General features: G+C 39.9%; 1 protein-coding gene across 2 annotated transcripts in view; it reads left to right on the top strand.

The window, feature by feature from the left end:
* The window catches only part of slit3 (slit homolog 3 (Drosophila)), a 283239-nt gene that overhangs the window by 214071 nt on the left and 52783 nt on the right, over positions 1-16385 (top strand). For both annotated transcript variants that reach the window (XM_038286679.1, XM_038286681.1), the window contains 6 exons: positions 5150-5221; positions 5836-5907; positions 8065-8136; positions 10575-10718; positions 11125-11288; positions 13935-14085. In XM_038286679.1, coding sequence (XP_038142607.1) covers positions 5150-5221; positions 5836-5907; positions 8065-8136; positions 10575-10718; positions 11125-11288; positions 13935-14085 — 675 coding nt within the window. The remainder of the gene's footprint in view (positions 1-5149; positions 5222-5835; positions 5908-8064; positions 8137-10574; positions 10719-11124; positions 11289-13934; positions 14086-16385) is intronic.

The raw sequence follows: 16385 nt of genomic DNA, 5'->3' as shown, positions 1-16385 counted from the left end.
CCGGAGTACCTGGAGAGAAACCACTAATTTGCAGGAAAATGTCTAAAAAAGTTATGCTGAAAGTAAAGCGGCTTCAGCACCAGTTACTCAAAATATTTTTTAACACGTCTGGAATCATTTTGGCCCCTGTATAAATATTGGTTGAAATGTATCAATAAAAGCATCAGATTGCTTTATTTCTTATGATTAGATATGACTAAATGTTAAGCCAGGACTGCCCCCTTCATTCCCAGTTACACGTCAGTAACCTGCTTATAGCTGCTTGTTATTGAGACTTTTCCACTTTGTGTTGCCACACACACTGAAACGTACGTGTCACTAAGGGACATGTTTGATATCCGTATTGATCGCTGTCCCCTGCCTGTTTGTGCAGAGGACAGCTGCCTGATTGCTCTGAGACCAGAGGAGCTGTTGGCCAGAACATTTCTGGCCCACAAAGAGTCTCCTGCTTAAGTAAATCGGGTCTTTACTGCACTACATATATAAAGATGCCCACATCGGGGATGAAAGAAGAGACTATGAAAGCAGCATTTTGCAGGGACACACCCTCAGAATTAACATTGGAGCAGTGGTGATGAATGTTGTTGCTGCAGCCAGAAACAATAGAGTTTAATAGGATGATGTATTGTCAGTCCTTTAATGGAGACAAAGTCATCTTTCTGGATGTCAGAGGCAGGGATCACTGCCAAATGTGGATATGCATGTGTGCGTGCTACACCTCTGTGAGTCCTGCATATATTTTTATTATTTCAACTCTTTAACTCTTGATCCCTGTTGTTGATGTTTGTTTCATTATTTTTTAAGTTTTCCCATCTCCTGGCAAATGGAGGAGCTGCTTCTGTGTCCCAGACACACATCCTGTTTCACCTTTGCTCTAATTATACTGGCCACCTAGGAGACGTTTTTTTACACTTAACACCCAAATACTTTCCCTCCGTGCATATTTAGATATCGATCCTTTGTTCTGACCTTGTTTAACTGGTCGTCTGCATAATTGGAAGGTGTTATATGTGCAGATTGTTTTTCAGAAGTGCATGCTTTGTTTACTCTGAGCCTCTGGCTGCAGGTGAATAAGGTGCAGGAGCATAGCAGCAGTGGTCAAAAAGGTTTTGCTCCCATCAAACCAAGAAGATGTTTCACTTTGTTCTTTTATTAGATTATATTTGCAAACAAGTACTGTTTAATATCATGAAATACTGAGAGAAAGTGGGTAAACTTTTGTCTTATAAAGGCAGGAACGATGAAGAAGAAGGGATGGAAACATAGGTAAGAAAAAATGGATATAGTGAAGTAAGAAGGGAAGGATGAGGAAAAGAAGAGGGCTGGATTAGATTGCATTTATCATCCTGACAGCTGACCCTGTGGCTGGCCTTGGGACCCCACCACATCCTCCTCTTCTCTAATTTTTTCCCCTCCTCGCTCCTGTTGTTCACACTCCTCTAATTTCTCCTTTGTTGTCCTCTTTGCACAAACTGGTTTTACGATGCCAATCTCTCCCTCCTTCCTCTCATTCTCCCCTCAGTTAGCTTCTTACCCTTCAAATATTTCATTACCAGCTCCTTTGCATTCTTTAAATCCGTCTCCTGCCGACCTTCCAGTCTATTTGTGGAGAGGAAAGGAGACATAGACGTTATATGGATTTCTGTTTTTACCAAACTAGCATCCTCTTATGGTTTCTCACTGGATACTGGAGTAAAACTACTCTTACAGAGCAGGAGAGATGCAGTAAATTCCTTTAATTGCTGAGGTTTAGAGCCCAGGAAAGTTTCCTAATCACAGTGAAGCTGATTTGACACATGAGGGAGTCAGATGACATTCAAGGGTTTATAGAAATAAAAATACACAATTAAATGTATTACTGGAAACTATTTATCATTGCACTCCTGCTGAAAGCACTTCATTCAGCAGCCTGAACTACTTGAACTACTTTTGCCGACTTTGTTCAAATGCAGACATATTTCTTTCACTGGAAAAGTAGAAAAACTTTAGATAAATTTATATTTTATTACAGCAGCATCACATAAGACTGATAAAAGTTGAAAAAAAGCAACAGTTTGTTTTATTTTCACAAAAATTTTATGGGGAAAAAACAACAATAAAAACTGCAGTTATCATAGTTATATCTTTGTAGTATTTCCTGACGGTAGAGAGTCATGGTCCCTCTCATATGTTAATTTCAAACATAGTGCTTGATGAACACTCTGACAGGACCTTTAGGGGGAAAAACAGACCCACAGCATCACACCCTCTCCCCTGTACCCAAAAGTTGGTGTGATTCTGCTGGTGGAGGACCTTGTCTATTCATCCAGTCCGATAATCTCCTTTAACGACCACCGACCTTTCAGACACTTACATGGGTATGGGGTATTGCAGTCTAACAAAAGAAGCCAAACGACCCCCATTCCAAATAGGTTGACCCCTTCGTCTGTTCCAATTTGCATGTTTTCAAAACAAAAACAACTCTTTGTTGGTCTACTGCATGAAACCTCGAACTCAACACTATTCCTGACATTTTGAATTGAAAAAGCATCCTGGATGGGAAGCAAAACGTCTTCAAACTTGGAAACCAAGTCCAGTGGATTGTTTTAATTTTTTTGGAATGACTATGACCTGGATGACTGAGAACCTTCACCAGCAGATTCTGCTCAACATCTAGATCCTTAGTTCCACTGAGAACCACCCAGAGCATTTGTTGTTGAAGAGCTCTTACGTCCCAGCATTTTGCTGTTTGTGTTGGTAGGACAGGACAAGCTTTTATTTCATAGGAAGATAGCAACTGATGGTTGCTATGGAGGCTGTTGACCTCCTCTCCATTCTCCTGGTGGGAGATAAGCTTGGATTCATCAAGCCATGTTGCCTCTGCCTTAAAAGAAATGGATGTTTGTGTCACATCATATTTCTTCCCCATGGAAAGTATATGGATACCTATTAGAACCTTCCCATTAACTTAGGGCAGTAAAATATATAGTAAAACTAGCTTCAGTCAGATTTATTTTAAATGGATTTCCACTAATTGTTTCACACATCATTTTTAATGTGACAAATTATTATTATGGGATTCATCCTTCACTGAATTAACATTTTCAAATGAATGCTTCTTAGTGATTATGAGATTATTCTGCTGTACTGAAAGAAGAATTTATCTTACAGTCTCTGATAAATCTTTACTAGAGGGTCAGACAGATCATTTTTCTCCATCTATGCAAACAATGAAGGAACTCAGAAAAATCCAGCTTCTCAAATCTGGTCCGTGTACATCAGGCATGTCCAGAGTCAGTCCTCGATGGCCGCTGTCCTGCAGGTGTAGGTACCAGATTGACTCGGGCTGCCAGATGCTGAGATGCGTCAGAGCGTCCGCCATCTTAAATGTGGCAAATCTGCAGTTTCTCAGTCAGTTAAACAGTATCAGAGGGACTTTAATCTCTGAATATACTTTGTATTCATAGTATTTTTGTTTTTGTAATATTACAAGTTTATTTTTTGTATCCCTTTAGCTTCATTCTCCTGAATTTATTCTCGTTACAAATTCAGACCGCGGGCTCAATGTAGTTTGTTTGAGTGGCGTTGCCATAATGTGACATCATCGGGAAGCGCAAGGCCCATGGCGAATTCGGTGATAAAATTGTCCGTTTACAAACCGCAATCCCGCTTTCGAATAAAACCTACACCCCGCTATAATTACTTTAGTAAGCTGTCCAGACCAATCAAAATGTATTGCGCAATTGTGCAAACATTAAAACAATTATGTATTGTGACGTCATCAAAAGGCGCAGGCCCCCGAGTCAATTATCAGAATCAGTTTCGCCAAAGCAGGGAAACCTTAAGGTTAAGAGGCTTTGGCCCTAAAGTTCCAGTCCCGGCTGGGGGATGTTTGCTGCTTGTCTTCAGAATCAGAAATACTTTAATAATCCCAGATTTGTTACACGCTCCAGTTACAGTTTTATATATTTATTTATATATATATATATATATATATATATATATATATATATATATATATATATATACATACATACATATCCAACTACAGTAGATATCCATCTACACTACACTTCCTCCTCTCTCTAATCCTATTTCCTGTCTGCCTACTTTCAAAAATGAAAAAACGTAAAGGCCACTGGAGCCTAAAAATAATCTTATAAAAAGTTTTTGCTAATGCCAAGCTTTGGCATTTACAAATATTTAAATGACTTTTTCCAGAAGAAAAGCAACAACCTTCGCCTTTTGCTTCCTCAATTCTGTACCAACGCTCAAAAGCTTGACCAATGTTCACCCTCGTTTTTCTTCTTTTTTATTCCACTCAAATCTGAAAAATGTGACACCAAGAAGAACAATTTCTCTGCTCTATTGTGAAGCTACTAAGACCTGATAATACTGAGCTCCATCTAATGCTACTACTTATGGGTCCAGAGCCGCATGTGGCTCTTAAGACCCCCTACAATGGCTCTTAATAGAGGTTAACTAGTATATAAAGAGCTAGCTAATGTAGTATAAGAACAAACACCAGTCTTAAAAGCTTTTGTGGTTTTTATTTAATTTAATTTTCACGACAGCTATACATTAAAAGCACCAGATATATGTTTATAGAGGTATTTTCTTGCTTTTCTACATCAAATTATACCCTATAGAAATAAAATCCATGCTTCTGCTGTATAAATCGTTCCATATTTTTTCTCATTATATTATTATATATAAGCTATTGGTTGTTTAAGATGGCAACAGATTTCTTATGGCAGATATTTAACAAAAATAATAGGTTCTGTTTTATTGAAAAAAATCTAAACGGGTTTTACTCAGCAGGACTCTTGCAGACTCCTAATCTAATCTGACTTAAACCTATGTCTTTTTTTACAGCATCGATTCTTATCAATGTTGTCATTGTAACCAGAAGTAAATATTTACATACGTTGGACCAGTTTAAATGTTTTAAACAATTCTGAGGATGTTTCAAAAACTGGAGAGAAACTGGTCAGATGTTCAGGTGTGAACAGGTTTTTTAAAGGTGGAAGTCATTTATTTGCATGAGGAGAAATGTATCCTAGCAACCACAAAAAATTCTAGATTTTCTTTTTTAATGTGATGATTTAATTTCAGCCCATTAAAGTTTGCCATATGCTGACAAATTTTTGTATTGTTTCCCTTTCTCCAGTCGTTTGGAGCAGAACTTGATCAAAAGTGTCCCACCTGGAGCCTTTACAGCCTATAAGAAGCTGAAGAGAATGTAAGTATCCTCAGATGCAGCAATATACATATGAATACACACAAACAGGCATGTGGGTCCTGATGAATTAAAGCTGCCATGTTGTGCCTGCTCTAAAACATTATTAACATGATCGCAGGTCTGAACATAGAAATCATCTGCGATGTGTGCTTTCTCCTCACACAGTTGAGAAGAAACCAGTCTTTCTAAGCTGTCTCACCCTTCTTGTGTGGATAAATGAGTCCATCCAACAGTGAGATGAAATAAATCTCATGCTAACATTTGCATTTGACCTCTTATTAAATGTGATGATGGTGGACTTTGTTTCTCCATTGATGTACCCAAAGGAGCAGGCAGGTTTTAACCTCTCCACAGCAGCAAAGTTTAATAAAATGACGTGTCTCAACCTGAATATGCGACAAATTGCCCTGTTTTCTCTGTCCTGTCACTTTAGATTTCTGCACTCTCTCCATCCATCCCTCTTCTCTTCCTCTACCTCATTTACTCCAGACTTGTCCTTTCTCCCTGACCTCGGCTGATATATTCTGACTTGATGGTTTGTCAGACAGCTCGAGGACATTCAGGCAGAATGAACCCCATTACTGAGCATTACAGTAATCTCATTCTCTCCCCAGTGACTTGAGCAAGAACCAGATTTCCGACGTTGCTGCGGATGCTTTCAGCGGACTTCGCTCCCTCACCTCGTTGTAAGTACGCCGCTCCACACACAGACATCTGAACGAGGCAAATAACAATGTTTGTGCAGCAGATGTTGACATGTGGGAGAAAGGCAGCGGGTGGAGAGGTAGTTTCTGAGCAGGTCTGTGTTTGCATCTTTCAATGCAATACGAACATGACAGGCAGCTTTATTTGAAACAGTGGGAAGCCTACAAGTGAAACTGACAGAGGTACAATGAAAACAGCAAGACAAGATGAACTCAGCTAAACACAAGCCTCTGTTTTAGAACAGCGATGAAGCAAAGAAACCTCAGAGATGAACCTGAGATGAACCACATGTTTACATCCTCTGTATCAACAGACTTAACTTTAGTTTTCTTACGCTGTCTGACATTGAAGCAATCAGAACTATTCCTGCTTCAGGCCAGTTTCAGGTCAAACCATCCGTCAGGTCAGTTAGAGTTGTAGAAATTATGGTTTCCTAAATTTCGGAAATTTAGGATGGAGGTAAGCTCAGGGTTTTTTTTTTTGGGGGGGGGGGTTCAGCACTTTATTGTCATTTTAATATCAGAAGTACAGAGCAACGAAATGAACTCTTTAACCCAACCCCTTGGAGAGCGGTGGGTTACCATTTTGCAGTAGTGTGGGGGTTAAGGTCAGAACATCAGGATTCCAAGCTCTATGCCCTAACCACTAGGCTGCCAGTCCCCAAAGCAGGCATTAGCGTCTTGCCTAAGGACCCACATTCCCCCCAGCTGGGATACAAACCCAGACTTCCTGTTGCAGGACAGGTGACTTACCACTTGGGCTAGCCAACCAGTGTTCGTTGGTTATTACCCATTTAAAAACATTAGCTGGTTAGCTTGGACTTTGTAATGCTTAGGGTTGCGTTTAAGGGAGGTGGTGGCAGACTTGTTAGGATGGTCAAAAAATCACAACCACACTGATACTGGGAATTCCACAGTGTTGTCCTTTAATAAAAACACTCTTCACCAACCTTACAAAGTAAAGTTGAACCGAGGATATATATATATATATATATATATATATATATATATATATATATATATATATATATATATATATATATATATATATATATATATACTTGCAGTAAATTCTATTAAGGATACTTAAGTATAGGTATAAGTTTAGAAAGTATACCGAACAATGTACTTTTAGTGTACTTGTAATATTACTAAAGTAATACTTGTTCAAACTAAATTGGGACATTTTTAAGTTTACTAAAGTATACTTTAGCAAACAATAAACAATAGTATAGTCAAGTACACTTGACTATACTATTAAGTATATGAAATATAGTTTAAAATAAGTAAACTCTAAGTGCACTGCCTGATTCTAAGTATGAAATTAGTGCACTTTTAGTATACTTGAATAAATGACTTTTTGCTAAGGGATAAAAATTGGGCAGAGTCCAAACAACCTGTAACCTTACCAAAAAGTAGGGGACTAACATGTCACTTTAAGACCCTGTATCGATCTGCATAACATGTCTAGCAAACTAGAGTGTCTTAATGAGACAGATGTCTGCAGATTTAGCTTCATTTTGTCAACATAATGTCCTTTTGTCATGAAGGCATTTTGTTTGAGAAGTGCACCAGTCCCTCCTGCAGAAAACCCTGCATAGCTGCTTTGTTCCACCCTCAGCAGCATCTTTATAAGCTCCTCATGTTTGGTTCTGGGGTCAATTCCCTCATATCTCAACAGAACCATTCATTTCTGGGATAGAGAACCCGTCTCCCCCCCCAAACTCTCAGATTGTTGAACTTTTCCACTCTATCCCTGCTTCCCTATGTGTCAACTTCCCTATATGTAAAAGAAAGTTGAAAAACATTATCTGTCATTATTTTAAAATGATCTTGTTAATTTTGAAGGGGTTGTTCTGATTTAATGTCAGACATTAAAACTTTTCTCTTTTTTCTATATAAAGAATCTGTTTTTAATGGTGTAAGAACAGTGAATATTAAAAAAGTATGTGTTGAATCGCTTTGGTTCTTCTGGGCTTTCATGATTTAATTCCTCTCCCTCCATCCAGAGCCATCACCGCTGGCTGGAGGGCTCCGTATTTCAGATTTAATACATGTCAAGTGAAGTCATTAAAGAGCCGAACACACGTGTTGACATGTCTGCTCTGTAAACTCACCCAGGATGTTTGTCCCTCGCAGGGTGCTGTACGGCAATAAGATCGCCGAGCTGCCTAAAGGAATATTTGATGGACTGGCTTCCCTGCAGCTGCTGTGAGTCTTTTCTCTTTTCAGCAATTTGTCTCACTATGGAAAGCGTTGCCCCCAAAATGTTAAAGTCACAGGAACACGGGTAGTCATCTCAGATCAGACTTAGGCTCATTTATAACTTAATGCAGATGTTACAACCAAAAGCTTTAGTGGATTTTAAATTGATTTAATGCAATAGAACAACAGGAAATAGGATGTAACTAAGAGCTTTAAGGAAAATGATGCCCGTATTAAAAGGGCATTATTACTATTATTTTAAATCCAAATTGGCTTTATTTATGACTGAGAATATAGATCTTTAAAGAATTGTTGATAATTCTGACTGTATGCAGGAAGGAGCTCTTGTCAGTAACGCAGTGGTTCCTAAGACGCCCCTCTATGGAGACACTGCTGTTTGAGAGTTCAATGGAAAGGTTTATTTAGAAGATACATGTAGAACGTTTATAGAGAACTGAAACAAGTTTTGTTCTAGAATGGTCCAGTCAAAGCCAAGGTCTAAAAACCAAATAAACTGATGTACTCAGATGTTTTCCATCAAATCAAACTTGGTAGATTAGTGAGGAAAAAAACCCTACAACGCACTGCCTTAGTGGGCCCGAGGATAAACGCATGCCACACTTTTAAGATAATTTTGTTTTTCAATTTAGCTTTACTGTAGTTGTGATGTGATAAAATCTGAACACTGATAAGGTTCTGGGGTTGCTCTCTGGGATGGTTGAAGCTCAGAAGGAATGTGATTGGCTGAAAGGCAGCGCATTAAGAGTGTGGAGAGGACTCTTGTGTAAATAGGCGTGGTTGACCTAAAGCCATAGCCACAGATTATGTCATTTCTTCATGCTCCAGTCCTCCTTTTTTTTACCTTTAATATCCCCTAAAATATTTAGCTAGAAGCTAAAAAAGGAAGTGTAACAGGAAGTGGAATCTGTCATCATCCTATAATGGTTTCTAATGGTTCCTTCTTGGGCACAGACCAACTGCAGCGCTGCTGCATGGCGTGCTAACATTTTCTCTACAGCTCTATAATTGCTGCATGTGGCATATGGTCGCAGTGAATGCCGCAGTCCACTGCAGCAGCAGCTAATGTTCTGGGCTTTTCCATCATAAAGGGAAGCGAAGCAAAGAGAATGAGGATCAGTGGAACTCAAGTAACACACAGACACCTTTTACAGAAATCACATTTTGGTCATTAGTTTGCATAGTGCGTTGCAGGGTGTGGGGGGGGCACTGATAAATGATGGAAGCAGGAAGGGAGAGAAGAAGAAATCAGTTGTGATGTCATCAAAGATTATACGTAACCTCATTAATATTCAGCGGCTTCATCGGACATAAAGGTTCTGCAAGCAGAACATGGCTAAATATCGTCTGTTGAACACATGAAGCCCCCCTATCTGGGCCTGTCCACTCGTTACCAGGGACAGCAGGAGGGGCGTCTCCCTTCACATGTCCAAAAGAGATCGGTCTGACCCATAAGAATGTTGCTCTGTTCAAAGAGGATGCTGCAGTTGGACTCAGTGCAGGTACAAATCCACTGTTTGTGTTCCTGTGATCTGCTCTGGAGCAGATCCAGGTAATTAGTTCCCCCTATGAGCTGCTAATGAGGCGTGTGTGTGTGGGTTCTTATAGACAGGCTGGGCCTTTGAGAGTCCTCAGCAGAACAAGTCCAGAAAATTAAGCTGAGCTATTGCTCCTCCTACTAATTCACAGTCCACACAGAACAGAACCAAACAGAAAATAACTGAAGAGAACCAAACTTTGAGTGATGGACCAGTGGAGGAGGTGGAGAAAATCCCAGCAGGACTGCGGCTCAGTTTCATATGTGCATCAGTCCAAATCATATTTTCACCTTTCCCTTCACCCCTACCAACCAGAACCGTCTGATCCATCACTCACACCCATAACAGCAGAGACCCGCCTTTCTCTCTGACTGGCATAACATTATGACCACAGACAGCTAAAGTCAATGACACTGATTGCAGCTCTTTATGAGCGACATTTATCATTCAGTCCGTGGTGCAGGATACATTTCTGGGTGAATTTGGTAGGTACCAATCTGTGATGGTTGGATCAGAACATTTCCAGACCCACAGGTCCTCTCAGGTGTTCTCTATCTGCAGTGGACTCAATTTACTAGAGTGAACAGTTAATGTTGGTTCTGGTTCTGAAAGGTAATATGCTGTTTCACAGAGTCTGGAGCTGCAGAGCAGTCAGTAGCAGAACTTTTCACCTAAGAGACTTAAAAGCGAGAGGAACTTAACCAAAACACCCTGAGTTGGTACCAGTCGAAATGAAGGACTGAATACATTATCATGTTTATATATTTTAGTTCTTGTTTAATTTTCTTGGGTTTTTTTTTACATTAAGATTGAAAAAAATACAAATTCAATCAGTTATGTCTTGTTTACGTGTTTGCTTTAAATTAAAAAATATTCCACGTGTTTCAGATTACTGAATGCCAACAAGATCAACTGTTTGAGAGTGAACACCTTCCAGGACCTGCAGAACCTGAACCTGCTGTCCTTGTATGACAACAAGCTGCAAACCATCAGCAAAGGCCTCTTCACGCCTCTGCGCTCCATCAAGACTCTGTAAGTGTGGGACTGGGCTGCAGGCTAAAAGGGAAACTGTAAATTGGTTAAACTGATTAGGAGATACTTGTTTATATTGGTTTTTCCTTAAATAAACTGTGTCCATAAGTGTTTAATATATAATAAAAAAGCATCGCTCAAACCGTCTTGTCTACTCAACATGATCATCCAGAGGGAGGATCACAACACCTAAAGAACCACCAGGCAGACTTTTCTTTCTCCTTGTAATCAGATCAGTCCTGCTGGTGTTGGAGATTGCAGAATGCTTCCTTCCTCATATCCACCTCCTTCCTGCAGTGTTAATCCAACCAGACAGATATATTATTCACCAGATGTTCAGAGAAACAGTGGTGCATTACAACTGAAAAAACAGTCCAGACTCATCCCCCTCTCTATGCTCTCCCAGCCATCTGGCCCAGAATCCCTTTATGTGCGACTGTCACCTGAAGTGGCTGGCTGACTACCTGTTCGACAACCCCATCGAGACCAGTGGAGCTCGCTGCAGCCACCCCAGACGGCTGGCAAACAAACGCATCAGCCAGGTCAAAGGCAAGAAGTTCAGATGCACAGGTGAGAAATAAGTTTCTACAAAACTCAGAGCTTTGCTCCTCAGGAACGTCCTCTTCTCTGTCTTGTCACAGCCACAAATCTAATCTAGTGGGATTTTATTAGTATAATCGACCCAAACAAAGTGATGCAGAAATATGGAGCACACGGAAAACAATTTAAGGTTTGAAAATATGTTTATAAAATAAAAATGTCAATAAATGAAGCATATATTTGTTACAAGGTGATGGCAGCTCTATGTTTTAGGGAAGATTAAAGAAATACCTGAACCTCTGTGTTTTTTCATCCGATAAGATAATTCTCGAATGCTACAGTTCACATCGAATACGATTTGAGCAGCAAAGACGCGTTTGCTGCTTCATCTTTGATGCTTGTCACCATTAAGGTCAGACGTGTACAGAAGCAGCTGGTGCTTGTGCTGCTCCTGTGTTCAATGGCAGAGTGGATTTGCTATATTTGCAGTGATAAGTGGATAAAAAGTTGTTTTAATGTGTTTCTAAGCGAGAAAATTCACCCGAAAACATTACGATCCTGCCTTAAACTATAATTTCGCTGTGGAAGCCGCGCAGAGCCACATATACCGGAGTTAGGCAGTCACTGGTATTGATTTTCTGCTACTTTTCGTGGTGGCAGGAAGTAAATGTTAGCTTTTTCAGATATGTGATACAAACTGCAGGTATCAGAATAATGAAAGCGAACATATTTTGCCAGCATGTTTCAACATTTTATGTCAATTTAGGCAATGGAGAGATCATAGGGCTCACTTTTCATTATAGATTTAAAAAAAATACTCTTTGCTTTTTATGTAAACCTAGAAGAGTTCTACCCCATTTTTTATGTGTGTATATATATGTATATAGAGAGAGAGGTAATTTCTGATGGCTTCATGCTTTGATGCGCTTTGATACATTGATAAACTCTGCATGTAAACTGGCTGCTTCTGCTGCTCAAATCGCATTCTGTGTAAACGTTGCATAAGCTTTGTTGTTGTGATGTGACAAAAACTCTAAAACATTTGTCTTATTAATGAGATTAAACTCGAAGGATGAAATTGAATAAGAGAGAAATATTTGAAGGGCCATCTCTCGTTCTGTGTGGGACTCCATCATGGCTGCCATCACCTTGCAGTGAGCGAGCAGCTTGTCCAACAGCAGCAGGATGTCTCTAACTCTCTTATTTAGTAATAATAGAAAAATAAAATAAACAGACTTACTGAAATCTTTCTGAATATCAGCTTTCTTCGCTACTAAATATCGGTTTTCATTACAGCTTATTTGGTTGCTCATGTTGATTCATCGTCTTTTGTCACATCATATTCCCATCGTCTAAGTTTTAAACTCCTCATGTCCCAGTGCCTCCTCAGTTGTTAGAAACGTTCCTCCTGAGACCCTGTTGAAGGTCAGACTGTGGTCTTTGCTTCAGCTCTTCCTGTCTGCAGCTCTCCATCCCTGCCTCCTTCCTGTTCGGACCTGCAGTTTTCTGTCGCTTCTCCTGCCTGTGTGGACCCCCACCCCCATCCCCAACTGACTGGTGCAGCTCTCTTGTCGCCCCGCCCTCCTCCTGTGTGGACCTTCACTCTGATTGGTTCGTGCAGCTGTCTCTTGTGCTTGATCTAACCATGTGGCCCCGCCTGATGTGACATCACATGGTTCCGTCAAGCGCCAGGGACCGCCCGGCACACGCCTACATGCCTCCCCCAGCCAATCGCACGCCTTGGAGCATAACCAAGGGGTTAGGCACCAAGACTCCTCTACATGCACGACCTAGGACCTACTGTGAAAACGTTTTGGTTGACCTGTGTTGCACATTTAGAATCTGACATCAAATATTCTAAATTTCAACACCTCTTCGGTGTAAATAATTCCAGCGTACCTTCGCTGTGTTGGTTACAGGTGGAGATTTTCATTTTGAATGTGTTAACAGCGTTTGTTTTTGCATTGAATAGTTTAAAAATCAGAAATGAGTTTCTTTGCATTTTACAGCTTACAGTCTGACCACGCTTACTGCTGCTTTACTCACCCACTCTACTTTTCTTTGCATCTTCGCCTGGCGCCATCACCTGTTTGTGGTATTGATGTGTGAGCCATTATGTTCATCAGGCAGGTCATGTTGCGCCCATGCATGTTCTCAATGGAGCATGCAGAACAAACAACAGGCTAGATCTGAAGTCATGGCTGCATGATCTCAGTAGTAATGATGTAAACCAGCTCTTTTCCACTGGAACATATAATAAGAACTGCTTTTGTTCCATGTAAATAACAGACATGGCCTCCGCTTCACTTTGTCAAATAGAAACATATGGGGTTAAAGTTTGTTTATCTGTAGATTCCCCCCACCCCAACCCCCCAGTCATACAGAACCGACCCTCCCTGCTTTCTAAGCGATTCATTTAGTATAGCCGATCTGTTGTTTTTAAAACGTTTCATTTAAAGTTTGGAATGTTTTGTTTTGACATTTTAACACCAGAGTAAATGTATGCATCAAATTCACAGCTTTATTCTTAATTTGATGTTTTATTTAATCACTTTCTGTTTCTCTTCTCTCTCATTTCCTCCATACTACCTTTTTTTGCTGTTGTTTTTTTATAACCCTTACATTTCAACCTCCCTCTCTGTTTCTGCATCCTCCGCTGTCGTTCTCCCACTGCAGGTCAGGAGGATTATCGCAGCCGTCTGAGTGGGGACTGTTTCCAGGATCTGGTGTGCCCAGAAAAATGTCGTTGTGAAGGCACAGTGGTTGACTGCTCCAACCTCAAGCTCACCCGAATTCCTCCACACATCCCTGAACACACCACCGATCTGTAAGCCATTGCATTCATACTATCTGTATGCATAGGCGTTTTTAAAAGTTTTATCTATATGCTCCAATTCTCTTCACACCGTAAACTTTCTGTCTTTCAAAAAACTTAAAAGAAAGGTTTTAGCTTATTTACCTGCATATGCATATATGCAGTACACAGCGCCCGTCTGTCTCTCTGCTTCGTCAGTGCAATATCACCAATGTCACTGTTCGTTTTCTGCTCTCGGACAAAAATGCATCTTAGCAGTCTTTCCCATCTCTCTCCAAATCCCTGAGGAGCCGTCATGATGCCTTGGAAAGGGTCATGTACCAGAATACTGAATAGGCACCATAGATCATTCATTTTCCCCTGAAGAATGGTTGGGGTGAAGCTGATAAATCACATTAGGAATACTGCTAAATCTGTAAAAATCCACTCTTTTAAAACCAGGGAGAACTGCTGCTTTCTGTGATGGGGTGGGGCTTTTGGTGTCTGGCTTCAATGCTCACTCATTGGTCAAAAGACAACTTCCCTAAACAGGTCGTCATGGTAACACAGAGACACAAACAGAACTGGGCAGAAATGATTAATCAATTATTGAAATAATCCATGACTAATTTGGTATGGGTTTAATGGTGGCTAGAGTAATGGCATGTGGACTCAAACATGTTATTTACTGAAAGAGTAACACATTTACAGCATTAAATAAGACAAACTCCACAAATATAAAGATTTATAAACATAAAATATATACAATTTTCCCATTAAGGAATAAAATTGTCATACTTGTGTATAGGTATATTTTTTACTTGTTTTGCCATATCAAAATTCTTAAAAATGTAAGAAATTTTTTTTTTACTAATTTAGAAATGTTGATATATTAGAATTATCTCTTTTTAGACTGATCAATAAATACAAATTTAAAAAATCAATTGATTAATCGCTGAAATAATAAATAGGTGCAGCCCTACACAGAACACACAACCACACCCACTCGCACCGTAGAGTCATGTTTGTGGACTGTGAGAGGAAGCTAGAGTACCCAGAACTAACACCCAGCGTTTAGAGAGAGAATACCCAACCTCATGTAAAAGACCTAACAAACCGGCACCCAGCAGAGGGATTTAAACACTCTCTGAGTTTAGCCGTTTCTGTCTGCTACTCTTCCGAATGATTTCTTCTCACAAAAGTTATGAACAAACTCTATCAGCTCCCCTTTGGGCCATTGATTCTCTCCTGTGTTTAGTCAGCAAACATTCCTCCCAAAACTGTGTCTCCAAAAGCTCTCTTTTGGAGGCTGCTTTTAAGATTTAAATCCTGCTAAGATTAATAAAAAGAGTTGTTTTCTTTTTAATATGTTTGTCATCTGCATTATTTTCAGGTTTAATGGTTCTTAAACAATATTATAAATGACCACTGATAGTGTAGGGACTCAAGCTAAATAGAACAACTTTTAAGGCAAAGAAACATGTTTTTTCATTGTATGTCTTTCAATGTTTTGGGATTTAACTGACAAATATAAGGAGAGGAATAAGTGGTTCAAAATTTAAAAAAGTTTTAACTAAAATGGCTAGAAAGTTAATTTAGTTCATTTCAGCACTCAGAAAGGTTTTAAAAGACTCAGCTTTTCAGGTGGTCCAGACTAAAGTTAACCATCTGTGTTTGAAACCAAGTTTAATTCCAAATATCCCAGCTTTCATTTTAAAGTAAAAAGAAAAAAGGTCTGTTTTAAAGCTGTCAGCTTTGGTGTCCAGCCCTCTGATAGTTTAAGTCTGAATTTCTCACTGATTCTGCAGGTAAAATACTGACTCCTGGTGAGAGCTCCACACATCCAGTGATCCACAGAGCATTGACTTCCTGCTTTTAAGTCAGCTCAGTTGTTTTCTCTGTGAATCCTCCTTGCATCCATCTTTCCTGCCGGTTAGAAGATAAATCCCTTCTTCTGCTGTCTTAAACCTCCTCGCACTTTATCCTCCGATGAAGACCACCAAACAGCATTTATAGGCAGATAGTGCACATACACACAGGAGGACAGCTGTGATGTGCACATGCAGGATGACGTGCACGCTGTCACTCTGTAACCGGTGTTATCAGGGTAAATCAGAGGAGCTGGTGGTTCAGCTCAAGGTCTTAATGACTCCTTCAACCACAAAAAGGGGGAAAGATTTCAGCTGAATGTGCTGCTCTTCAGTTGCTGACCTCGGCGGCTGCATCTGATGGTAAACTAATCAGATTTGCGCCCCCTCCATTTACAATATGTAAATAAAGCACAGCAGGAAAAGCAGTATTATCTTCATACTACTATCAAACTGCTTCAGGCA

The sequence above is a fragment of the Cyprinodon tularosa genome, unplaced genomic scaffold (assembly GCF_016077235.1).
Source record: "Cyprinodon tularosa strain WSP-4 unplaced genomic scaffold, ASM1607723v1 ctg229, whole genome shotgun sequence".
NCBI lineage: Eukaryota > Metazoa > Chordata > Actinopteri > Cyprinodontiformes > Cyprinodontidae > Cyprinodon > Cyprinodon tularosa.
This window is presented reverse-complemented; position numbering and strand designations above follow the sequence as displayed.